This window comes from Meriones unguiculatus, chromosome 18 (assembly GCF_030254825.1).
Source record: "Meriones unguiculatus strain TT.TT164.6M chromosome 18, Bangor_MerUng_6.1, whole genome shotgun sequence".
Lineage (NCBI taxonomy): Eukaryota > Metazoa > Chordata > Mammalia > Rodentia > Muridae > Meriones > Meriones unguiculatus.
The window spans coordinates 14453426-14479596 of record NC_083365.1 but is presented as its reverse complement, the minus strand read 5'-3'; the positions used below and the strand labels follow the sequence as shown (position 1 = coordinate 14479596).

Here is a 26171-nt window from a genome sequence, read left to right as displayed (position 1 = left end):
GGGAGGAGTGAGGAATTGGCAGAAAACAGTTTAGGGGTGCTGGGAATCTGGGGGAGAGGAAAACATGGTCATTTCATTAGTGTTCCAACACCGTGTTATGATTCAAATGGGAAATGAAAATTGCAAACTTTAGAAATAGTTAGCATGTTAATGCAGGAACTCTTAACTGGTCAAAGTGCTGAGAATAAGTGACTGCTGAATGCTTAGCCCCAAATGGGGCATCTTTGTCAACATCTTCACCCCCACCCCACCGTATGACTCAGGGAATGGAGAGAAGGGGTGAACTGTAAGAAGCAGAGGGTGGGGAAGAGTGATGTGACATGCTGATTTCTGGATGTGACCTGGCTTTTGCACTAACGAACTCAGTGCAGCTATGGTTAAGACCTACACAGGAGCCAGCCAGCAAGATCAGCCAACATTCCACCAGGCAGCATCAACTGTACTGGTGTTAAAAAGGGGCGGGCAGGGGATGTGTTGGGAGTGGAAGGGAGGAGATGGGGATGGATAGGATCAAGATACATTGTCTACATATATGAAACTGTCAAAGAATAAATAAAAGATGAAAAAAAAGGAGAAGGAGGAAAAGGAGGAGAAGCAGAAGAAGCAGCAACAGAAGCAGCAGCAGCAGCAGCAGCAGCAGCAGCAGCAGCAGCAGCAGCAGCAGAAGAAGAAGAAGAAGAAGAAGAAGAAGAAGAAGCAGCAGCAGCAGCAGCAGCAGCAGCAAAGGATGACAGTTGTCAGGAACCATCCTAAAGGTCTTTAATCCTGGTTTCTGTAGGTACAAGAATTTGCAACAAGAGAGAAAGATTGTATGAAAGTTTCTTTTAATGATTAAAAATCTGAAACACTGAGAAACCCTTGGGGAATTCATTTAGTCATCTTTCCTTCGTTTGTTCGTTTGTTCGTTCCTCCATCTCTTTTCCCTCCTATCAAGAAGCGATCCTCATTCATGCAGAGTTGCTGGTTAGTGCCATGTTACAGTGCAGTGTTGTTGAGAATATAAGACCACCCAGTCAGCACTCAGTTACAGATTTTGTTAAACATTACAATGCACTTCATATCATCTCTTAGTTTATATTTTAATTTTTAAAAACAAATCCCCAACCTAATCTTTTGCTTGTGTTTTACCATGAAATTCTGGCTGTGGTTAAGTCAGCAAATGGCAGATTTGGGTACCACTGATACTGGGATAACAAAAGTCCTCGTGGATGCGCCATTGAGACCCAATTTGGGGCTGAGGATGGGATTCAGCAGTAGAGTGCTTACCCAGCATGCACAGGCTCTGGGCTCTATCCTCAGGACCAAGGTAGAAAAAACAAAACAAAACAAAAACCCAAATCCAATTCAAGTGTGGGATTCATCTCTTACTTTGTTGGAGAATAAAACATCCACTAATTAAACCTGACCGAGGCTAGAATCTTGGCTCTCTGGGAGGCTGGCAGGAAATCCCTGCATCTGGGGCTCCATCTCTATGATGTCACTCAGGTCTTTAAGATGTAGGGTCAATTATACTTTCTTTTCAGGTCAGCTGGAATGTGGCAGCCAAAGACAGCCACTGTCTCCCCCTTCACTCTGCAGTCAGGTCCTTTTTCTCTGTGGGAAGGGTTGTCCACAGCTAGTTTTCTCAGGGGCTTGAGAAAACTCTGATTTTGCAGACAACTGTGTCTTGAAAAAGAAAGGTGGAGGCTCTTGGGATATTCCCAAAAAGGGGACAAGGGAGACGCTATCCAGGCAGACTTTCCTGTGAGGGTAGGGTCCCCAGTGAGTCACTCCGGGAAAGAGTGGCCGAGCATACACATCTGAATCGTCCCTTGAGATTCAGGTTAAGCCAAGGGATTCTGCAGGAAGAAAGCTGACAGGAAGGTGTCTCTGGTCCCAGAGAATGGAAAACAATCCCTCCAGCTCTTCACCCTGAAGCATGAAACATACAGGCATTTAATGAAGGATTTCAAAGGGGCTCATCCTCCACCAAGCTATCTGGAGACCTTTGTTGGGGAAATTTCAGTGCCTGAGACACTCAGGCTATCCACAAAGACTGAGACATGCCAGGGGATGAGTGTTCAAAAGAGCCCATGGAAAATTCCAAAAGGAAATTCTTAGAATGTGCTCCAAGGGTCAAAGGGAAATCGTCATTTCTTCAGATCAAGGTTCCCAGTTCCCACCCACTGTCCCTGTCAAGGGCAGACAGGGTCCCCTGGCAAGACAGCTCCTTCCTCCCTCAGCTGGAGGTTAAACATAGCAAGGTCTAACCCCTCGGCAGAAGGTAAACATGACACCCAAGAGAAATGGAACATAGCTCCCTTTTGTTTTTGTTTTCGTTTTGTTTGCTTTCTGGCTTGTTTTCTTCTCTCTGCCATTGAGTCTGTGTTCTAGGAAGTTAATGGGGGAAGATGGGCTGATCGGTTAATGCTGTCTGGGTCTCCAGCTGCCGATCCGCTTCCCTATGAAGACTTCCATCTGATTAAGGAGAACACGGCATGGACCACGTAGAGCAGAGTGGCCACGTAGGCAAACACCTGGAATGAGAGGGAAAGTCATCAGGGAGGTCATGGGGGGGGCATGGGGCTATGACAGCTGTCACGTGGTCCCGGAGGGCATATTCAGGGAGTGTGGCCTGCCACTGCTTCCTGGAACCCACGAGTGAGCCCGGATTCCCAGGTCTAACCTTGCTGCTGTGGTGTTGGTGTGCAAACACTCCCAATCCCGCTATGGTCATCTGACCTTACCGGTGACATCAAAGTCCTCTGCGACAGAAGTGTCACAGCTGAGTGTCCGTGATTCTGGAAAACCTCCTTCTCTACACCAGTAAGACCAAGACCAGTACTATGCTGGGACCTCAGAAGCTGGGCTATGATATTATGTATGCCTGGGTTCACCGTGTCTGGTTAAGTCCTCCGTGCTCTCTGTACATGAGCAGACCCTTTATCTTAAAAAAAATATATGATTGTGGTACATGCGTGTGCGTGTGTGCACGTGTGTGTGCGTGTGGGTTACATGTGTAGGCCAGAGAAGGGCATCTGATGTTCTCCTCTGTAAGAGTCTCTGCTTTTTACGTTTGAGGCAGGGTCTCTCTGTGGGCCCAGAGCTTGCAGTTTATAGCTTGCTGACAGCTGTTGGTTGCTAGTGGTCCTCCGGTCTTTGCCCACTGACTGCGAGGGTTTCACAGCATTTGAAGGATGTCCATCTTGCTATGTGGTTCTGGAGTCTCACAGCTATACAACAGGCTCTCTTAATTACGGGGGCATCTTTCCATCTCAGACCCTTCTTCTTAATCCTGGATTCTTCATCTCCCAGGCACAGGTGAGGTAACCAAGCTTCATGGCAGAGGACGACGGACACCTCACTTCTGTCAAGCACCGAGAAGCTGCTGAGGTGATGCAGCCCATCACTTTAGCAGTGGGAACATAGGCCCCAAGCTGTCACCCATGACTTGTTGTGCTCCTTTGGGCTCTGTGTGCCCCCATCACCCTACTCTGGGTGGCTGACCTCCTTAGAGGCTTGGCTAACCCCAAATCCAATACTCGCACCTGGTTCTGTGACCTTCCTCGGGCAAGGGGTCAAGAGTTTCCAGCTCAGGCACAACATTTAGGGCTGCCACGCTTCTGTGAGTCTTGGAAATGCTCATAAACAGCAGTCATGGTGCTCAAGCATGGGAGAAGGCTCCACCCACATTGGCCAGAGGCGATGTGTAACCTAAGTTAGTTAGTGACAAATTTCTGAGAACTGGGAAACTCCTAACTACCCAAATCACCTGCCCCCCCCCCCTCAGGTTGGACTTCCAGGCCCAAGGAGATCCCTTGGCAGAAGCACCTCACGAGTTCTAGAAGGGACCGGTGAGTAAAGATTTAGTTTGCAAATGAGATTTGGAAACATCACACAAGGGAGATTTCGGGACATGCTGAGACGTTTTGAACTTCAGAAACTTTTCCCTGTGAACTTCTGCCACGGTTGCCCACCATAGTGAGAGCTACGTGTCTCCAGATCTCTCCTTTGTTAACTTCTGTCAACCCCAGGGGTTTTTTGTTTGGTTTGGTTTTAGTTTTTTGTTTTGTCTTGTTTTCTTTTTCTTTTTTTTTTTTTGGCAAAGGAGCTCCACTCACTGCCACCAAAGGTCAGAGTGAAGAGGCTGTGCCTTTGAAACAGGGCCTAATTAAGACCAGAGAGGTGAACCTGAGGCAGGCTGGCTGGTGTGTGAGAGGCTCGCAGATCGGGTGTTAGTTCCTGAGTAAGGATGATGCCTCCTCCCCACGTACCATATATCCAGAGGATATGGTGAACGGAAATATCCATGGAGCCTGATTCACAGATCACTTACCTGCGGAATGAGAACACTCTTGATTTTTCATTCTAGCATACCCGGACTTGGACTGGGCGCGTGGATGTCTATCCAAGTCCAATAAGAAAATCCGGGGACAGAAAAAAAATCTTTGGAGTGGATGAGTAGACATGGTTGGTGGAAGGCCTACAGTGGATTCTGTACAGCAGCAAAATAAGCAGTCTCTATCTCCAGCCAGCCACTCGAATGAATCTTACATATGTAAGGTGGAGAGAGAGAAGCCAGGCATAAAAGAATGAGCCTCGCATCGTTCCACTTGGGCAAAACTGAACTGGGCTCGCCCCCTCCCTTCTCTCTGTAGCGGTGCTGAGGATTGACTCCAAGGCCTTGCACCTTCCAGACAAATGCTCTACCACTGACATACACCTCAAGGCTTATGTCCTAGTTCTTAAAAAAAAAAAAAACTAATTTGTTGAAAATAAAACATCTGTGTTTCTGTAGGTGGGGATGTGCGTGTGCGTGCAGTGCCCATGGAGGGAGCTGGACATTCTGGACCTTGGGTTGCAGGTAGTTATGACCCACACGATGTGCATGCTAGGAACAACTCTGTGGGAGCAGTACTCTTTCTTGCCTGCTGAGCCGTCTCTTATGCCCCATGTATCTTATTTCTTAATTATAGGACGATTCATCTTCTGAAAATTCATCCATACATCTGCTTGAACCTGTGTGCTTGTCTGGATGAATATTGCTTTTCTGATGAAAAGTCAGAGAGAGAGAGAGAGAGAAGAGAAGAGAGAAGAAGGGATGCAAAAGAGAGCCAGGCAGCTTTCAACCTGTTCAGCAGGCAGAGATTTTACTTCAGTCCACCTAGATCTCTCCATCACGTACTGACCCGAACCACGTGCAATCTACATCTCACTGCTGTCCTGAAGAATTTTAGGGGAACGGTCGAGTGCTTTCATCTCTGTGAACTCAGAAGGCTTCTTTGCTAGGAAGCAGCACTCCAATGGGTAGATAAAAACAATCCTTATAGACGGAGGCAGAGAGGGTGGGTCACTGGCCTCGGGGAAGAAGGCACAAGCTAGGTGCTGCCTGGCTGTGATGCTGTTTGGAAACTCCATGTTGGGAACTGTTCCATGATGCAGGACAATCAAAGAGGGTAGTGACATGAAGGTGGCCATTCATGGCATTCATGCTTAAGGGGACATGCAGCTTCTCTAGGGTTGCACGGCATCCCGGAAGGATGATGCTTTGAGAAACTTTCCCCCTAGACTCTCTCTCGAGACCCAGGAAGAAGCGTGATGTTAAACACCCATCCCTGTGGACTGCGTGCAGCCTCTGTGCCACACTTCCGGCAGATGACACAAGTGCAGGCATCTCGTCAGCTCGTTCTACTGGGCCTTGCCTGATTCGCAGGCTGATTTCTAGAAATCTGGGGAACACTATTTCTACCTTTTGTTCCCCATTTTTCAATACAACCTATGGTTAGAAATAAGTTTTATGCTGAGGATGCTGAAAAGTGCATCAGTCAATACATCACTCCAAGGGCACCACTGCCTGCCTCAGCGACAACACTCAAGGAGGGTGTGAGATCCAAGTGGCCGAACTCGCTGTTTGAAACTGGTACTAGAAGCCCGCACGGTGGCCAAAACCCTGGCTTTGGCACTTGCCAGTCTTGGGAATGAATCCAGGCTACCTCTCCGTCTGTGAGGTAAGTGTGACTACAACGATGGCCTCACGGGATTGCTGTGAGGGCCAGATAAGATCACCGCTCACACGTCTTGCCCATTCACAGCCCGTCTGGCACAAGCCCCTGAGCCCCCTGAACCTTGGAGCATGCAGTCCTGAGAGACCAGCTAAGGGAACCACGGCCCATCCTGTCCCTTCCTCTGAGCCTCACTGCTTCACAAACGAGGGGAAGGTTTGACTTCACTGGGCTGGCTGACCTCCACCGGGAGCCTCGCAGCAGAACGCTGCCCTCTCTGGGCCCTGCGGGTGCGGGGCTGAGGGAACTCACCACTGCGGAGATGTTTTCATGGTACTGCTTGTAGGTGTAGCCGTCGTACATTAGGATGGTGGCCAGTGCTTCCAGAACTGAGGCACTGAGGTAAAACAGGGCAGCCACGCAGTGATAGGCTGCATCCTGTGAATGAGGAGGGTTGTGTCAGAGACGAGGAGAGAGAGAGAGACATCCCAACACAAACAAGGAGACAAGGCCCTTGAAATCAACTGCTCCCATCATTGTCCCTGACGAGTCCCTTTGAACCACACCCGTAACACAGAAGATCACCAGCTTCTCCCAGAGGATATGACGGCTGCCATTGAGTTTCCTTTCCCAGGGCAGATCCCATAGTGAGTGTTTTAGCAGAAGAAGATGCTGTTTTCCCTGAGGTACTACCAAGGGAATGTTTGAGGTGTGTGCTGATTACTCTTCATTACTAACTTAACAGGATTAAAAATTTCTAGGAGAGACACCTCCGGGTGTGTCTCTAAGGGTGTTTCCACAGAGGCTTAACTCTGACTCACTCTGAATACGAATGGCACCATCCCATGGGCTGGGGTCCCCTTCCTTCCCTGGAGGAAGACCAAGCTAGCTGAATGAAAGCACCGGGCGTTCTCGTCCGTCCTTCTGCTTTCTGATTACTGACTCACAGGATAGCGCCTCACCTCCTCTGCAGCTAGTCCTTTCCCACCACGACGGACCGTGAGCCGAATGAACCCTTCTGTATGGACCGTACCCACTAACTGTGAGCGCAAAGAACCCTTCTGCAAACTGCTCTCTATCAGGTACTTTCCCATAGCAACAAGAAACAGAACAAACACAGGGTAACAGGTAGAAAGAAACTGGCTCTGGACCCCAAGGCCAACTACACATGGTGTTTCAGTCCCAGCTTGGAGGATCGCTCTTTGTTCAGTCCAAGGAGAGCGAAGCCTGGGCCATTCCCATTGTTTTCATTTTGTTGTGTTGCTCTTATTTATTGACTTTGGCTCCTGGTTTATTTCAAAGCGAAAAAAAAGGAACTGAGACAAAGTTCTGTGTGGTTGTGATTTCAAAAGTTCAAGTTGAAAGGCCATGGAGAGGCAGCGGCTTAGCCAACAGGCCTGCGCGTTCCTTAGTTAGTTATTAAGCAAGTCCCCCTCATGTTTATTTGAGACCTGTCTCCAGGACCTCAAAGCAGAACTTACTACAAAAGAAAGAACACAGGCCATTTTAGCCCCCAAGTCTTCTGGAAAGCTTAGATAGTAGTCACCACAGAGCCAGGCGGAAGGCAGGATCTGGCCTCTGGGGAGACATCAGCCTAGGCCCAGCCTTCAGGACTCTGCTCCCAGGGTGACTCCCATGGTGGGAGTAGCTGACAGCTGGCCATGCCTGAAAAGGCATTCATAGATAAGAAAGCAGAGCAGCCAGGAGAAACTGCAGCAAGCACACGGACCCTGCCTCTCGCTTCTGACCTCCTTGATGTGGGAAGCCCTTACTGCTACAAAGAGTCTGAACCAAGGCCCAGCTGACTCAGCTTTGGATTGTGCTGGAAAACGTTTCCAGGGAACCCCCATTCCGGGTTGGAAAAGCTGTCTTCCAGTGATGAGGTTCCAACAATCACCTCCTCCCCATACACAAATTCCCTGGGCCGGCACTCACCAGTGTGATCCAGGAAGTCTCACCGCCGTGAGTACCAATTATGTACATGACCATCAGGGCAGTGGTGACCACGAAGCAGAACACAGACACGAACATTACCCAGCCCTGGATCAGGGGCATGGGCACTAGGGAGGAGGCGATCAGGATCCACACCAGGCCTCCAAAGACCTGCAGGGAGGAGGCGGAGAGACGGTGTTGGGACAGGGTGAAGCAAAGGTTCACAAGGGGTCCAGCCCTAGCTCCTGGCCCTAGTTTAGGGATGCTGGGGTTGCAGATATACAGACAGGGTCCAAAGAGGGTGGGCATGAGCCTCACCAAAAACATCTTTCTTATCCTCCAGTGTCACAGGCTAGAGCTCCAATCTCACCTGCTGGCTGACTTTGTTTCACTTCTTAATTTACAAGTTTCATTTTTTTTTTAATTTAATAAACATTGTATCACAGCTGGGCTTTATCTTAAGCACCTCCCAGATATTAACTCAGACTGTAGCAGTTAAGAGATGGTTTTAAGTTATCAATGGGTAAAAAACTTACTAGCTGCACTACATTACTGGCAACACCTGCCCCCCAGGCCCCAAGTCTTACACCCCCAAGTTTAGGAACTTCTCTCACTGGAGGGGAGAGGTCACAGGTCAGCCTTTCGTTCTCAGGCGGCTGAGAACAGACGTGAGAGGAGCACACCTTGGGGAGAGCCAAAATATAGTGCCGTGAAGGTCCCCAGGGTCAGAGAATTCCCACACTCAGAGAGGAGCAAAAGAGGTTCCAGAAGCCCCCCCTGGATGGCCCAGCCACATGAGCCTCCCTGGGGTTTTCTCTACTTCTCTCTGACCCTCTTCAGTTCAAGCCTCACCTCTCTCTCTCTCTCTCTCTCTCTCTCTCTCACACACACACACACACACACACACACACACACACACACACACACACACACGTGTGAGGACAGGGTTGAGTCCTGTGGAGTCAAAAGTCTGGAGAGCACTGTGGTAGAACAGGGCACCTCCGTCTGAGCATCTGGGGCTGAGGACAGGCAGCGCTCCCAGCCCTGTGCAGCAGGCCACATGGCACCTGCCCTTAGGAGGCATGAAGATTACAGCATGGGAAAATGCAAAGGTCAGTCGGGTCTGTCCATCTGGTCAGCAAAGACAAGCACCAGTGTGGGATAGCTCTCTCCTGCGTGCCCTTGGTCTGGTCACCTTCTAACCATCCGGGGTCAATCGGAGTCAAGCTACTTGTCTGCATGCCCTAAGTGAATCCCATATATATCTGCAGCCTCAAAATAAGGGCGCCTGGCTGGAGGCGCTTTGTCTGATGAGATGGTTTGGGGAGTAACGTCTGCCTTGATCACAGAAGCTGGCTCCCTGAAGGGTACCAGGACAGCCCATCCCCCCCATCTCCCACACAGCCGTCTTCCATATAGCCATCCTTCAGCTACGTTAGTTAAATGGCTGGTGTCAACCTAGAGAGACTTATGAACAACACCATCACAGGAGCAGCTTAGGTTGCCTGTGTATGGGCGAACACTACTCTGTACAATCTATGTAGAACCCTGTGGGCCAGAAGTGCTTATGGGTGGCTCGGAGGCTTGGCCTTGAAGGACACTGAGTGCCACAGAAGAAAATTATCTCTTTCAGTCCCGTCCATTCTCCTGACTCCTGCCGAAGGGCCGAGTGGATCAAGACATTCAGATCTCCCTCAGCACAGCCAGCAAAGGTGGATGGGGGGTGACCTATGTTTCACGTTTACCATGTCTATATCATTACTTTTATGGCAAACAAACTCTAAAATGCATAAGTTAAGCTAGTGTGCAATGGGCACCTGCAAATGGTCGACTTGGAAATGGCTTTTGGTTCCTGGTCTGCAGCAGCGGAGCTTGTATTTTATGCACTTTATATTACCCCTTTCAACTCTGCACTCCGCTGTGGGGCTGTACACAGGAACTGTGATCAGAAGTCAAGGGCGGGGCAGCAGGCAAGTCAGGGTGAAATAACACAGGGTTGCCAAGGTCTTCCTAGATGCCAGCACTGAGCTGGCTCTGAGCTTCTGGCGGATGCCAGACTGATTCAGGCTGCTTGAGTGCTTTCATCACTCTGCTGGAGACTCTCATGGTTTCCGTTCCCTGTGCCTGGATGCAGAAACACACACACACACACACACACACACACACACACACACACACACACACGGGTATGCGCTTATATACTCACTCAGAGAGACAGACAGACTGAGAGACACAAAGACAGAAAGAGAGACGTTATTGTTTCCTGGAGTCCAGTCAGAACCCTTGTCGTCCACACCTGTCCAAAGAACAAAGCCCATCTTGTCCCTAAGTCCAGTCTTCAGCCCCTGACAGTCCGCAGGACCTGCCTCTGGGTATGCCACCTTGTAAACTGGCACTTTTGAAAATTAGGTGTCCCCCTCTACCCTTTGAATGGCATAAACGGAAGTAGGTTTCTCAGTGAGGTACTCGGAGGAAATTCTCTCTGCCTGATTCCCTCCCTTTCTTTCTCTCTGTTCAGTTTTTGAGACAGAGTCTCTCACTGTAGCACAGGCTAGCCTAGAACTATTTAACTTCAGTTGGCTTCTAACCCATGTCAACCATCCTGTCTCCACTCCCTGTGTGTTGGGATTACAGGCCCGAGCCATCATGTCCAGCTCTCTTTATAACACTGTTAATGAGATGCAACTCACGCATGGTACAATTCATGCACCGAAGACCCATACTTCAATGGTGTTTAATAGATTCATACATGCAAATAGTTCAATACATACAAACCACCACCACCACCACAGCCAATTTTAGATTACCTTCATAAGCTCAACACTCCATAATCAGCAGCCATTTCTACTTAGCATAATGGCTTCAAGGTGAAGCCTACACCTCTTCTAGGGGGAAACCTGGAGAACAACTGTATTATCACAGTCCCCTGCAGTCCCTTGTGAGGTGTCAGAAAGCCACAGCGCCACTGACTCCTCGGGTGAGTTGGCTGTGGTCCTGATGGTATGCATCAAACTTATCAAACACCATCGGGATTTACTAAACCCCTAGGGACCTTCTCCCGTCAGTCTCCTGTTTACGTTACACCTCCGTTTGGGGGCTAGTGACTTGAGAAGACATCATTACAAGCCTTAGCTTTTGCCAATCCCTTGCCCATCATTGCCTGGCTTATGAGGTGGGGAGCAGGGAATGGAATGCAGGGATGTACTGTCCTGGGATGGAGCAGGGGTGAGAGTGGGAAGGAAGCTGTGAGGGTGTTTAAGTAGCATCAGAGGGACTATGGGGTAGACGGCTGAGAAGACAAGGCAGATGAGGGGAACAGAGCCAAGGATGGACTGTGTTCCTGGACAGCATCTCTGAAGCTTGGCTTCACCAGGGGCTTCAGGTTTGGAGAGTGGCCCTTTGCTCCTGTCAGTTCCAGTGTGAAAGCTCCTCACTGACAGTTCAGCAGTTATGGGGAGTAAAGGCTTCCAAAATTGGATTTAACCAACTGCAGATTTAAAAATGTTTGGGGAATCCAGCCATATTGGTGGGTACCTGAAACCGCAGCGCTCAGGTAGCTGAGGAAGGTTTATATGAATTAGAGTCCAGACTAAACCACAAAGTGAGACCCTGTCTCAAAAATTATAATGAAAGTATTTGGGGGGGGAACCTCTGCATCTGAACTGGAAATAGTTTAGATTACTTTTTTTTCTGGTCCAAATGAGCAGCTCTGAGCAGCTGAGGTGGCCCTGAGCATGGCTTCCACAGTGCCATAGAGGGAGAGGCGGACTTGGCTGGTTAAGATGGACATGGGGCCAGGTGGGAAGCAGGGACTATGCCGCAGAAGGGAATGCTGAGCAGCTTTCGGGGCTCCGGAGGGTGGGGAAGCCAGGCACCGTGTGGCAGAAGGCCGGCTGGAGGAAGGGTGAGCCACGGAGAACATGAATCACGGGGGCCTGAGCATGTTTGTGCCCCACTCCACCTTCAGGTTGTAGAGAGGGCAAACAGAGAGAGCAAGCAGGGCGCCCACACCACGGAGATAAGGCGCTCCTGGGCCATGAGCAATCCTCCCAGGCCTGGCTTCAGGACCCTACTGGTCAAATATTTGTCAAGAGCAAGAGGGTAGGTGAGGGTTCAGAAGCGTTTCCCTTTGTAATGAAAACTCTACGTGTCTTTCAGCTTTCAGGCTTCAAACATGCGGAGGTGATTAGTAAAACAAAGTAAAACATCACACAGCCAGGTGGTGTGGGCCTGGGGTCTGCTCATGCTAAAGCTGGGCTTTCCCCACCACACCTCTATTCCATCGCAGCAGAGACAGCAGAGTAGCTGCCAACACTGGTCTCAAATAAAGCTCTTCCAGTTGCTGTCCCGGGAGCTACACAGACTGACCAGTCCCTCTGGAGCCCAGCACTCCAAGTTGGAAAGTAGGGGTAGGACCTGGATTGATGCTATGGGGTCCTAAGCTCTGAGTAGGCATCATATTAGCTAGAATACCTTTAGAAACCAAACAACATTCAGGTCTAGGGTCAGAATCAACTGGAGAGAGGCAGAACTGAGGACATAGGCTCTTTGCCAAAGGCGGGAGACATGTTTTCATAACATGAGGCTTCATGTGATATTCTGCTTGTTCCTGAAAAAGCAGGAGAGACAGTCCAGTGTCCTGCAGGGTTTCCAGCTGAGCCAACGAGACCTCCCCTCTTGGTCCCGTCTGGCCTCTTGATGTAAAAATATCACTGGGGACTTTCTTTTTCTGTCTTTGTGCTTCCATCCCTGTCCTGTCTGTGTGTGAGAGCAGCTCATTGCTGGTTGTCTTCTAAACACCAGGACTCAGCCACTGACTGTGAAAAGAGGGCTGTGCCTGTGGTGGGACTATTGGGCTGGAAACTGGCCTGCGTTGGGTGCCAAGAAGAGCTGTGGGGATAATGGTCCAAGAGCAACAGAATGTTTCCAAAGGTTTAAAAAGGGTTTATAGCCATCGTTTAGGATCAAATGATCTTTGTGAAAAATGGTTTGTTTCCTCAGGAGACAGACAGTCTCTGGGGGAGCTTTCATGTGCACTCCAGTTTTTAATTTTATTTTTCTTTATTACTATTGTAGAGGGGCACACTCGGTGGTCAGAGGGAAACTTTTGAGAGTTGGCTCTCTTCTTCCATCATAGGCTCTGGCTGTTGAGCTCAAGTGGTTAGGGTTAGGTGGTAAGCACATCAGCCTCTGGGCCAACTCCTTGGCCTCTTGCTCAGTCTTATGAGTCACTTATGGGAAGCAGACCAGAGTGGGCTTGGGTACAGACTTTAGGCTAGAGTTCCCGAGTTTGAATCACAGCTTTGCCACATACAGGCTACGCCATCTGGCTTTTCTATTCCTTTATCTATGAGATGCTGATAACGCTAACTTTGAAGAGAGTTGTTGTCAGTGGAGATCTCCTGTCTCAGAATAAAGCAGTCTCACCTGTGAGCACATAAAAATTCGAATGGCCTGTGATTTCAGTACGTATAACTAACTGCTCACTCAAAAACTTTCTGGAAGCTAGAGTTAACTAATTAATCAATTTCGATTATTTTATCTTGTTTTGAGACAGGGTCTTAATATGTAGACCAGGCTGGCTGCCTGCCTTCTGGGATCTAGTCTGGGATTACTGGAGCTAGAAGTTGTCTGAAGAACTGGGTGTGTGGCAGGGGAACAGGGACTGTTTCTGACATGAACCCGATGACGATGACGGGCTCTTTGACACCCCCCGCCCCAGGGAGGAGCAGCCCTACTAGGCCACAGAGGAGGACTTTGCAGCCAGTCCTGAAGACACCTGATAAACCAGTATCAGATGGAAGGGGAGGAGGTTCTCCCTTATCAGTGGACTTGGAAAGGGGCAGGGAGGAGATGAGGGAAGGAGGAGATGAGGGAGGGAGGGTGGGACTGAGAAGGAATGAGGGAGCAGGATACAGCTGGGATACAAAGTTAACAAACTGTAACTAATATTAAAAAAAATAAAAATGATAGCCCTGATAGAGGGCTCGCCTAGCATATATGAAGCCCTGGGTTCCGTCCCCAGCCTCTCATGAACTATGTTTGGTGGCATACATTTATAATCCCAGCACTGCAGAGGTGGAGGCAGGAGGATCAGGAGTCCAAGGTCATCCTCAGTTACAGAGCAGTGTTAGGCTGGCCTGTGATACATGAGATCTTGTCTCAAAAAAAGTGACCATATAAGCATTAAAAATACTGCTGTCCCCATGGTTGGCCCCAAACTGAAAGCTGAAAGCTGTATAAATAAAATGTGTCTGCCTAAGGAAATGTAATGGGTGTGAAGATGGGAAGGCCATTTTTCTAACAATGAGCTCACTTGTAAAAGAAGAAAGGAATTCTCCAGGACATTCTTGAGATTCATCTGGAGTTTCCATCATTGGTGGAGCTGAAAGAGCGTTTCATCCCAGTTCGTCCACTGCAGGGACTAGGTGGCTGACGTCGATGCCAGGGACTTGTTCTAATTCTCTAGTTCCCTAGAGCACTACTATATGCTGTCAGAGTCTCGACAGCAGAAACTCTGCCGGGGGACATACCAACACGGAAGCCAAAGAGTATACCACCCACATGAAAACCCCTTGAGGCAGGCATCGGGGCTCCCAACAGCTCCCTTATACTAACTGTGACCAGGAGTTTGTATTTTGACTTCTTGGGAAGAACAGGAAGTGGACCAAAGAGCATAGGCTGTGCGCGTAATACTGGGCTGCGCTTTATCCCCCAGGAGGGAAAGAAAATGGCCTCAGCAGTTGAGAGGTGCCAATCGGCACACCCAGGCTTCTGGGAGAGCTGCCAGGCTCCATACCCATGAGTGCTGTCCTGAGGTCACCAGGAACAGCACTCCCAACTCTCTGTTGGCCATGGGCATGCAGAAGCTTCGGGTAGCCCAGAGTTATGTCAACACCGACTGTGCTGGAGAGTTTTATGTCAACTGGACACAAGCTCGGGTCATCTGACAGGAGGGAGCCCCAATTGAGAAAATAAATCCGTAAGATCTGGCTGTAGGCAGGCAAGCCTACAAGGCATTTTTAAAATTACTGACTGATGGGGAACACCCCTGGGCTGGTGGTCCTGTGTGTTACAAGCCAAGAGGAGCAGGCCAGTAAGCAGTCCTCTCCCCATGGCTTCTGCATTGGATCCCGCCTTCAGGCTCCTGCCCTGTCTGAGCTCCTGCCTTAGCTTCCGTCAGCAACTTGGGGTGGGCAAGCCAAATAAACCCTTTCCTCCCCAAGTTGCTTTTGCTCATGATGTTTCACCACAGCAGTAGTGACCCTAACTAAGACACCGGGATTTTATTTGTGGTGCTGACTTGGATAGTGCAGTCACTGTGTGCTCCAGCAAGCTGGGCCCATCTAAGGATGGATGGCTGGAAGAATCATTCTGTGAGCCTGAGGACGGGGGACATTCTTGCTGTTTGTGTGCACACACGCGTGCATACATGCACGCACATGCAGAGAAGTGCATCTGTGCCTTATGTATGTCCACATGAGTTTGTGTGAATATGTGGTTTTGTGTGCATTCATGTGCACACCTGGGCGCGCCCTTGCGTAGGCTTGGTCTGTTGCATAAAGAAGCAGATTAAAGGTGAGCTACTGCCAGGGAGGAAGATGGCACCATGGTGCGGGGGTAATCGAGAGGACACAGAGGATCAGGGCTTGGGATGATGATACGTTTGCCTGAGACCCCCTTTCTTGTTCTGAGAGGCGAGGCTGACAGAGAAGAAACAAACCCAGGGGGAATTTCTCCCAAATGTCAGCTCCTGGGCTAAGAGAAACTCAGCTCCTAATGAGTCAGAGGGCAGCCTCCCTTCACTCTCCCAATTGCTCACCCGTGTGCTGAACAGGCACCAAGAGTGACCGACCGTGTCAACACTATGGCAGGCACACCCAGGGAGCCAGGCCTTATTAAAGACACACACGAGGGGATGGGGTGAAGCAGTGTGCTTGCACTGAATACACACACACACACACACACACTGACACACACACACACCCGTCTCTCACCTTCTTCCCTGCAGTCCTGTCTGCCATGAGAACAGCTATGAGTCTTCCAGTGAAGACTCAGGCAGCCAGTGAAAGTGTGAGGTGATCGGAGAGGCCTCAAAGGCTTCGCCCAGCACAATCTGCACAGCTGCCCTATACTGACCCCTCCTTGGAGGCAGGACATAGAGGAGGGGGTCAGAACCATGTCTGGGAATCCTGGCTTATTACGACTGACTTCTGGGTCTCTTATGGTGAGCACTGGGTATGTTGGGAGAAAGGCCTGCCTCAGTTTACCTGTATCAGTGACTCTCTTCTTATGACCCCTTCATCAGCATGTTTCTTTACTCTAGGGGAATTCATTGTGCCATCATCCCTCCTGAGGAGGGTAGACAGGGAGTGACAGAGTCCCTCTACTTCATCTGAAGGGAAGAACAGGGCTAAGGAGACCTCAGGTCTGTTGGGCTGAATTCAGGACCTCGGTTGGTATTAAGAGGGTGGGTGGAGAGTGTGAACAGACCCTTTCTGGTCTGCAGTCCCTCCACCCTCTAGCATTAGGGAAGCCCTCTGTCCCATTCCACCTGCCTAGGGAGCTTCAATCACAGCATCCAGCCCAGCCCCGGGTGAGCTGCCAGTCCCTGAGAGAATGAAGGCTCCCCTCTGACTGACCAGTGTAGGTGAATTCCACATGCACAGTCTCATTTGGGTGGAAAATTTTGTACCACACCTACACCGACTGGCTGTGCCCAACAGGATAAACAGAAGCAAAGAGTTTCTGTGAAAAATACCAGACAAGCCACCTGTAAAAGACAAAAATCCGTGGAAACACTAGACCGGAAAGGAGTGGCTTTAAGGCAAGGAAACAAAAGGGGCTGACAGGCATCGCCAAGTAGGTTAGTAACTCGATGAGCACAGAACTAAGTGAGCATGCATCCGAAAACACCCACAGGGGTCCCAGCACACTTCCTGAGGGCCTGGGGGTGCTCTCAGGACTTGGGGGCCACTGTCACTTTCTCCTCTCATCTGCTTTTAAAATCAAGATCATCTTGAGATCTGTAAATGCTGGCCAGGTAGGAGCAGCCACTGCCCCCTTCCTACCAACTTGGCGGAGAACAAATCGGACTTTGAACAAGTCTTGCTGAGTGCCCAGTCTTTGGGCATGGTCTCAAGACAAGCCGCAAGGCCTGCGGAACATGGGCACCGGGAAAGGGTGCTGTCACGGTGGGCTTCTAGGTGAGGGGTAAGACTGAAGGGCCACTTCCAAAAGTGGAACATTCTCATATGTTCCCATCCCATTGAGCTATGTGGCTGGTTTTAGAAGGCCTAAAATCCAAATCCCTTCTCTTCCTGCCAGGCTCTCTAGCCTTACTATGCTCGACTTGTCACCACACCGCTTCAGGACAGGACGGGCACACTTCTGTGGGCCCCTCCCTGTACCTGTGCCCTTCCAGACAGTCTGGAAACGGTCACACACTTGGGAAAGGCTAATTCCATTTCCACTGGTAACCAGTTCCTGTGCCTGCAGGGTGATACAGCAATTTGTGTCATGCTTCGAATCCCCAAGGAAGCTGTCTCCACCCACTCTGGCAAAGGCTGGCTGAGCTGCGCCGAGAATAGCTGGGGCAGCACCCAGCCTCCAGGACAAAAGGCAGGACAGGGCTGCCACCACACCCACCTTTCCTTAGCTGCCCCGTCAAGCTAGCTGGAGAGAGTTTCTAGCTCAGTTGTTCATACCAATGGGAAAAGAGCTGCTGGGAAGGTGCCACAGAAGGCATCTGTGCAAGACAAGGTGACTGGGGGGGGAATACAAATCGGTGACTTTCGTAGCCCCACCTGTTCTCAAGCTCCATCCTACCTGGTAGGTCTTGAAACAGCCAGAGAAGATGGTGAAGGTTGGCCAGACCCCTCCATGACTGCCCTCCATGAGCACAGGATAACCAGTGACCCCAGAGCAGGGGATGAATTATTAGTCCATTAATAATAATTGTAGCTAATAGCTATAGAGTTGTAACTCTATCATGTTAGTTTACGAATTATGCATATACGTTTTGGAGTGCATAATGACACTGCAGTCGAAGAAGACACGCACATGAGTAGCCCTACTGGTGATGCCATGACTATCTCAGTTTGTGTAAGTACACACTGTGGCCTTCACACTACATTAGACTGGCCTAAGGATGCTGTGATGGTTAGCTTTGTCAACTTGAAGCAACCTACAATCACCTGGGAAGAGAATGTCAAGGGGGAATTGGGTTGGCCTGCGGGCGTTGTCTTAAGTTAACTGATGTGAGAAGACATAGCCCACTGTGGGCAGCACCATTCCCTAGACAGGAGGTCCTGAAACAGCCTGAGCACAAGCAGCCAAGTGAGTATGTGTGCGTTCATTTCTCATTTACTCTGGATATGATGGGACAAGCTAATTTGAAGTTCCTGCTTTGACTTTCCCACGGTGATGGAATGTAACTGGGATTGGGAGCTGAAAGAAACCTCCTTTTCCCCTACATTGCTTTTTTATTTTATCACACCAACAGAAATGAACCTGGTGTTTACCCATGGATTCTCACTAAGTCTACCATGAAATCAGCCCTGTAGCTGGGATTGGCTTTGGAGATGGCCATGAGATTGTTAATGCCAAGGGAGAGGAGAATAGTCCCCTTGGTCCTCATTGGCTCTCAACTGGGTTAGGCTCTTGACAGGAAGGGGATGGCAGAGGAGATGGCTTGGAAGGAAACTCATGTCTGCACCTCCTGCCACTGAGACAATGGGTGGCAGCAAGCTCTGTCCCCTCCCAGGAAAAGAATAACAAAGTTTGTGTTTAATACCCAACAACAAAGGAAGAAACAATATCCAGGGACAGCATGCCCTTCTTCTGTGATCCACCCAAACCTTGCTATTGGGTGGAGGATGTCATCTTTGGCCCTTCTCTGAGGTGCCCACCCTCTGAAACCTGTCCCTTGGCCTTCAGGGACCTCCCTGGAAGTTGAACCAAGAGTTTCACAGGGACCTGTCCTGCTCGGCTGTGTCCCATGGGTTCTTTCCTCTGCCCAATCATATTGACCTGTCACAACTCATAACGAGGCTCTTCTGACATTCTGCAGGCCCAAGGACCTTGGTGTGTTCCTATGAGCCACACTGGGGTTGTTTTGCCCAGATAAGGGTAGAAAACTACCCACATGTGAGGTAGTAATCGCACAGAGCCTGAGGCTGTGAGGCAGGGAGTGAATTAATAACCCTAGGAAATGCCGCTACTGATACCCAGCCAGAAGCTCTCAGGAAACTAAGCCTTCCTGCCAGGGAAAAGAAGGACCCAAGCATTATGGTTTAGAGAGCACCAGGGACCTGCTCTCTGCTCCTTACCCTTGAGATTAATCTAAAGCCATGGGAAGGGGGTCAGCCACCCTCCCCCATGGTGCTTTGCTTCATATTCAGTGACCCCAGAAGAGACAGCTACCGGAGTAACTAGTATTTATTTATTTCACTAGTACCTTCTCCTAGGATTGCAGATCTCAAGTCATGCCGGACCCACGGACAGATAACGTGGGTTCTCAGGAGGAAGACTGAGACTGGCCGTGCTGGGGAGATCTTAACCGAAGTCTCCTGCCCAAAAGGTATTTAATTCAACAAGAGTCAGCCTCTGGCTCCATCTGGCTCAAGACTGGCTGGCCGCTGCTCGAATGCCCATCCCAGTCCTTTCCCTCAGTGACGGGTCAGCCTCTGGCTCCATCTGGCTCAAGACTGGCTGGCCGCTGCTCGAATGCCCATCCCAGTCCTTTCCCTCAGTGACGGGTCTTGGTGCCAGAGCCAAGTGCAGGCATTCTCCGGATGAGCAGCACTTGTCCCGCAGATACAGGCACAAACCCCCAGCGGCGAGCTGAGCTTTCTCTCCCCTCCCAGCGTTGCTTTTTGTGGGTCCTCCTTCTCCCAGGCAGGGAAGGTGCCTTTCACTCCAAGGCCCTGCTCAGTTACCGACTCCTGATCAAAGCAGGCCACTGGGCCTTGAAAAACTGGAAAAGTCACTTCTCGAAGCCAAGGACACCTCTCCCCAGACCTCTATAATTCTGCCTGTAGAGGAGAGGAGTAGAATGCTGGGACAGAATTCGGCAGCACGAACTCAGGGAAGAGCCCACAACACAGGACACACAACACCACACATTATCCTATGCACTCTTAAAAAGCTCGTGAAGGGTGGCCTGGATTACATATGGCCACGCCCACTGAGTCAGTGGGCTTAGTGTCCTTGGGTGTAGTGACTAAGAACCCATAAAATAGATGTTTAAGTAGTGGTGGTGTTGTGGCCACCCAGTGACTCTGAGCTGTTCCTCCGTCTCCCAATGGGTGAGAGAGAACTGCCAAGCGGATAGTTACCTGTTCCCAAACACCTTTGGTGTGAAAAACAGCTCCTCCTACCTAGGCAAGTGGCTTTCACGCTGGGCCTCAGTTTCTACCATAACCTGCAAATTCAGGGTCTGTGATTCGGCATCCCTTGCCCTCTGGCAGACTGGCTTCTTGACGCACTCAGAAAACCACTCCATGATCTCATGAACCAAGCACGGCTCAGTGTGAGGCTGGCTCTACCTCAGCCAGGTGAGAAACAAGGACCTCCCTAGTCATTTCAAACAATAAAAAGTTCTTCTTTATTCTGAGAGCCATAAAAGCCATCATTTTAATAATTACCAGGTCCAGCTCAATGTTGGAGCTAATACTGTAAGCCATTTCCGAGTGGGCCCCTCACCCTGCCTCCACCCTGAAATATAGGCTCAGCAAGGACCAGTTGTCACCAGAGACCAACCCTGCTTCCTTCCCCACACTTCTGAGGTGTGCAGGGGCCTGTAAACAGCCACTTTTGGAATTCCTAGCACCCCTTTTTAAAGGGACAGAGTATAACTATGTAGTCCAGGCTAGCCTCAAAATCATGGCTCCTGACTGAGATTACAGATATGAATCATCACACCAGGCTCCTAGCACACTCGTCTCCAGGAAGTTTTGTCCATGAACTTCTACCCATTCTTGATGCCAACCCATCTCTTGAGGAGGGGATAGGTGGGGTGTTCATGACCTTCCTGGCACATCTGTCCCAGTCTTGTAAGGGCAGAAGTGGTGGGATTCTCTCCCGGCACTTTGTGGAAGAAACTGCCTCTGCAAGGCTTGGCCCATCTAAAAATTAAAAGCATTCATGTTAACTTTCCTTCCCAGCAACTGTGGCCTCAGTGTCATGAAGCATCTGGCTTAGAAGGGAGGGGAGGAGGAGGACAGAGAGGGAGGAGGAAAGGGAGGACGAGGAAGAAGGAGAGGGAAGAAGGAAACAGATTCTTATGGCTACAGAAGGAAAAATGACTTATTGTTCAGGAACTTTTCTGCAGATAAGACCAGAAGCGATGTCCTGGGTTGAGGCGTTGAAGGGGAGAACTTTTAATATTTCACCCCTGGGTCTAGAGGGTTGCAGCTGTCTCCCCACTGCCTGTAGCTCTAGAGATTATCAAAAGGATACGGTCTCCTACTGAACTGGGCCTTCTTTTCACTTCCCTGATCACTTACAGAGATCAGGGGCTCTGGGGCAGGAGCATTGAGGCAGGCTAAGGATGCCAGCCCTACTGGGAGTTACCATCTTTTTCTGTTCTCCCCTGTCTGGAGAGTGGGGTAGCTCCAAACTGTTGGCCCTGGACATCATGCATCCCCCAGGCTCTTGAGAGTTCAGGCATGGAAAACTGAACCCTACTCAAGCTACAGAGCTGAAAAAGAATCAGGCGTTTTGCACCCGCGGGATGAGCAGAATATCACAAAGGCTGATGCTACCAAGAATGACAGGGACGAGGAACAATAGAGACTTTCATATGCTACTGGTGAGCGTGGAGGAGGCCCAGGGTTAGCCTGAATCTTGGTGTACAATTCTGGGGTCCTTATAGGGAAGCAGGGTCTCGGGAGAGACTCGAGGGGGCGTTGGTCTCAATCTTAGAGACCGGATAAGCTTCCTGGAAATCTGTTGTTGGGATGCGTCAATCAGAATGACTGACCCTTTGGGATAGCAGGGTGGTGACAAATGAGGAACAGAGCCCTGTGACCCTGCAGCCAGATTTCCATGCATTCAAGGAGAAATATCCAGCAAGAATTACAAGAATGTCCCTGGCAGTGTCATCGGCAGCAGCTAAAAGTAACAAACTGGAAACAGCCAAAATATCCAACAATGGAAAAATGGGGGAAAAACAAACAAACAAACTGGTAACAGAGTATAAATCTCAAAGCATGCTGGGAGCTGCAGAGGGGCACACCCACTGCGATCACCACAAGCGTAAAACCATAAAACAGCGCCCTGCTCATGCTTATGTACTCAGTGGAGGCTGAAGAGGGCCGAAGGGACCAACATTTTCAGCCTCGGGTATTCCTGAAGATGGAGAACGGAGACAGGACAATGTAAGGGCCAGAGAGACAACACGTCAGCTGGTGTTGCCCCTTAATGCCAAGAAGCAAGCGAGAGGGGAAAAAAAAAAGATGGAGAAAAAGATGGAGAAAGTTGGGCAATAATTTTATGGGCGCTTGATAAGTTCTGTGTACATTTTTCTGTTCTATTTGAAATTTTTTCTATTTTTTTTTAAATTGAGGTGAAATTCATGTATCACAGAACCAAACATCTAAAATTGATGAGGCTAGTGGCGTTCTGCAAGTTTCTGGTGCCCTACAACCATCACCTCTGGGTATCTGGTCAAGAGGGAACCCTAGAAATCCTACTACCACATAGAGGAGTAGAGGGCACACTGGGGGGTTGGTGAGGCTACAACCAGAGTCTTTGCAAAGAAGCGTGAAGCCCAGCTGCCATTTTATGTCATGATTGGCAGTTACTAGAGACTAAGATTTCTTTTTTTCCTTAAAAACCTCTCTGCCCCATCTCACCTCAGGCTCACATGCTCTCTTTTGGTCAGGCATCTGTAACTCCCTCTTTGTAAAATTCTGAGGAGTAACCCATTGCTAAAGACTTAGATGACCTTGGGCAAGTCCAACCCAGCTCTGGGCCTCGGTGCTCCCATTTATAAGTGGTGAGGCTTGGTTGGCTTGGCGGTGCGTGGGGTTTCTTATAAATGTTACCTCCACAGCCTTGGCCTTGGTTATGCCTGGGGTGTGAAGTCACTTCAGAAACACGCACCTTTGGGTTGGACTCATCTCGGTCTCGGTGACATCCCTGGGTGAGGGAGCCGCCTACTTTACTGTCTTTGGCGTCCCCATCCTCCTCCTCCCATCTCAACAACCCCGCAGTCAGAAGCCGGGATCCAGTTCTTAAAATCACCTGTTACGTTGTTTGTTTGTTTTTTTAAACCCAAGACAATGTTCCACCCAAAGGCTTCTGCGTGGTGGGAGCACAGGAAATGTTGTCTCCACACCCACACAATCAACAAAGCCAGAGGACCCCCTGGGGACTTGAAACCGAAGGAGGTCTGAAGCCTTGTAACGCTTTCCCAGGGAGCTCACGATTGGAAAGTTCCCGAGGTAAGGCTGGGGAGAACTCAACCCGAGTCCCCCTCCCTCCCCTCACACAGGGCGCAGGAACCGCGAGCGAACGGAGCAAACGGCAGCCACTGTTTTTCTTATCCTCCCCACCCCTCTCCCCCCCCAGCAAATCTGTCGCAGAGGTATGAATCCTCAACCGGCCTGAAGAGCCTGGCTTCTCTTGCTCTCCGAATCTCTGCCGACAGCATGGAGGGGTTCATTGGTTGGGTTTGTTTACTCGGAAGGGCGCTCGGCACCTTGTAAGAAGTTGCGCTCGCTCGGAGAGGAGCAAAGCGGGAGGAGGCTTCTTCGCACCTGCCTGGGAGATCAGCCCGCTATTTTAGAACGGAACCAATCGCCGAGCGATGTGGGGAGAACTTTCCTGATCTGGTCCCCTCCATGCTGCAGCTGGGGCCGGGGTCAGCGGTGCAGAGCCACCGACGGAGCGAACAGCTCAACCCACCCCGTCCCTTCCCTAGCGCCGGGGCGCGCTATCACTCACGAACTCAAAGATGAAGAGCAAGTCGGGGAAGGTGACAAAGACCGAGAAGCCACTGGGCAGGGTGCTGCCACCCGAAGCCGCTGCCGGGGCCATGCTTGCGAGCTGGCGTCGGCCTTGGGACTGGACACGCGCGCCTCCGGCTCCGCGCTGACCGCTCGCTCGCTCCGCAGAGCCCAGTGGCCGCGGCGCCCTCGCGCGCGGGTTAAAAGCTGCAGAGCCCTGGCCGTGGGAGGGCGGAGCTCCGGCCACCGGCCCCGCCCGGGTCCACCGCCCCAGGGGACAGGGCTGAATTGCTGTGGGCGCCTCCCTGAAACCCAGCGGGGTGCTCTCTGAGGAATTGCAGGGCTGGGTTGGGAGTCCCAACTCCACTGTCCCACCCTTGGGTGCCACCTGCCTCTGGGGAGTGAATGAAGCGGCTTCGGCGCGGCACTGCTTGGGTCGCGCGCTTCGCTATTCATCCATCACCTGTCCGGGGCCTTCCCACTCGGGCACCCCATCCTTTTACCTCTGCTTGGGTCTCCAGTCTTGCTCTAGGTGCGTTAATGCTTGCAACCTTTCACGTCCAGGCTTGCGGAGGACACATTTCTGGTCTTGATCTCAGCTGCAGGCTGGGGGTTAGAGGGACGACTTGTCAGGTGACTCGTCAGGGAGCATATGCCTGTGAGAGGGATGGAGGTGACTCTGAGGGGAGGCTGGCGGCGGCGGCGGTGGTGGTGGTGTGAGACCCCAGGTCTTACATTTTTAAGTTGCACCCATGGGACAGACATTGCCAGGGGAGATTCCTGCAATTCTGGGGATGGGGCAGACACCCCCCCCCCGTTTCTTTTTGACCCTTTCGACTGCCAGGTTGTTGGTGGGGTTTTCCTCCTTCGGTGCCACAATTTCATGTTTTTATTTTTGCCTTTATTTTGAAGCAAGTGTTACACCCCGGTAACTGTCATTTATGTCACGCTCATACTTACCTTTTCTTTACATACACTAAGGCTAAATTCTGCCCCTAGCTGTGAGGGGAATGGCCTCTCTCAACCTCCAGCAGATTCTGAACTTGACCTCTTACCCTACCCTACCCTACCCCATCTGACACTACTGTTCAGGCTCTCTCTCTCTCTCTCTCTTTCTCTCTCATTGTGTGTGTGTGTGTGTGCGTGTGTGCAGGGGTGAGAATGACCAACTAGCAAATCCAGTGGTGACAGGTTGGCAATTTCTAAAGGAGTGCATACTAACTACAAAAAACCCACAGAGGTGCTGCTGACCACAGAGCATGTTTACCCAGCTTTGGGGGTCTTGTTTGGTTTATTTCAAACCCTTGTTGCTAAGTCCTTCCCACCTAGGCTAATGACTTAGCGGGAAAGTCTTGGCTCAGCAGTTCCACTCCCCAGAGGATGAAGGGGAAATCTCTGAGTCCTGAGGGAGGGTGAAGAGCCTCTGACCCTCCGTTGTGGGTGACCCTCTCACTTCACCTGAAGCCCTTTGCTTGATGCTTCCCTGCCCATACTCAACCCATATTCACCCGTCATCTTTTTCCCTAATACAGACTACCCGAAGCATTAGCCCAATGATTGAAAGTAAGAAAACAGGGACCCTCAACTTTGTTTGAACAACAAAGGCAGCAGCTAGAGTGTCCCCATTTGAATATAAAGCTCCCTAGCAGTGTGAATGGGTCTGTCTTCACTTTCCCAGCTGCACTGGGCCACTGGCTGATGATCCAGGTGGCTCGTAGTTATAAAAATCCGGGGTCCTAATTAGGGTTCTAGACAGATATGGAACATCAGCCCTACTCAGAAATCCACTGCAGTGCCCTCAAGTCTTTCTATATCCACATGGGGCTCTAGGGTCTAGGATGGCTCTGGGGTTTTTGTCAAACTTCTCGGTGACCTAAGCTCCAAAGCAGAAACTGAGGCGTTAAAATTGTTATGTAACATGAGTCAGGAAGAGGTCACCTCCCTCTTGCGCAGAGGTTGGGAGGGAACAGGTCTGGGGAGAGGGGTACTTCCAGGGAAATACCTGTGGAGCAGGAACTGCCAACAAACAAAAGCAGGTACAATTTGGTTTCAGGGTTTCAAGTAAGGCAACTTCCAGTTTACCGATGGTGTCTGCGGCTCTGAAGGGATAGGCAGCCGTCCGAGCCCACACTGAGTGGCAGAGTTTAGCTTTGAGCCGGACTGATTCAGTCCTGTAAAGCTTTAGACACTCGGTTAAGACCTGATCAATGCTCCCGAAAGATGGCCTCCAGCCTCCCAAATTCAATCTTAATGGTCATCTCAGACATGACCTTGGGCACTTGTTCCCGGAGACATCCCAGCCCAC

General features: G+C 50.4%; 1 protein-coding gene across 1 annotated transcript; it reads right to left on the bottom strand.

Moving 5' to 3' along the window:
- Window positions 1-807: 807 nt before the first annotated feature.
- Mal (mal, T cell differentiation protein) lies at window positions 808-24063 on the bottom strand. Its single transcript, XM_021652598.2, has 4 exons — window positions 23865-24063; window positions 7917-8084; window positions 6294-6419; window positions 808-2516 (listed from the first exon to the last, which is right to left on the bottom strand). Exons 1-4 carry the CDS (start codon window positions 23955-23957, stop codon window positions 2442-2444), a joined length of 462 nt encoding a protein of 153 aa, XP_021508273.1. The 5' UTR covers window positions 23958-24063; the 3' UTR covers window positions 808-2441.
- Between the last annotated feature and the right edge of the window lie 2108 nt (window positions 24064-26171).

Coding starts and splice junctions, on each gene's coding strand:
- Mal (XM_021652598.2), bottom strand. CDS start 23,957: ATGGCCCCGGCAGCGGCTTCGGGTGGCAGCACCCTGCCCAGTGGCTTC. Junction 6,420..7,916: donor AGACTTCCTGGATCACACTG/GTGAGTGCCGGC, acceptor CCTCATTCACAG/GATGCAGCCTATCACTGCGT. Junction 2,517..6,293: donor ATGAAAACATCTCCGCAGTG/GTGAGTTCCCTC, acceptor CTCTCATTCCAG/GTGTTTGCCTACGTGGCCAC.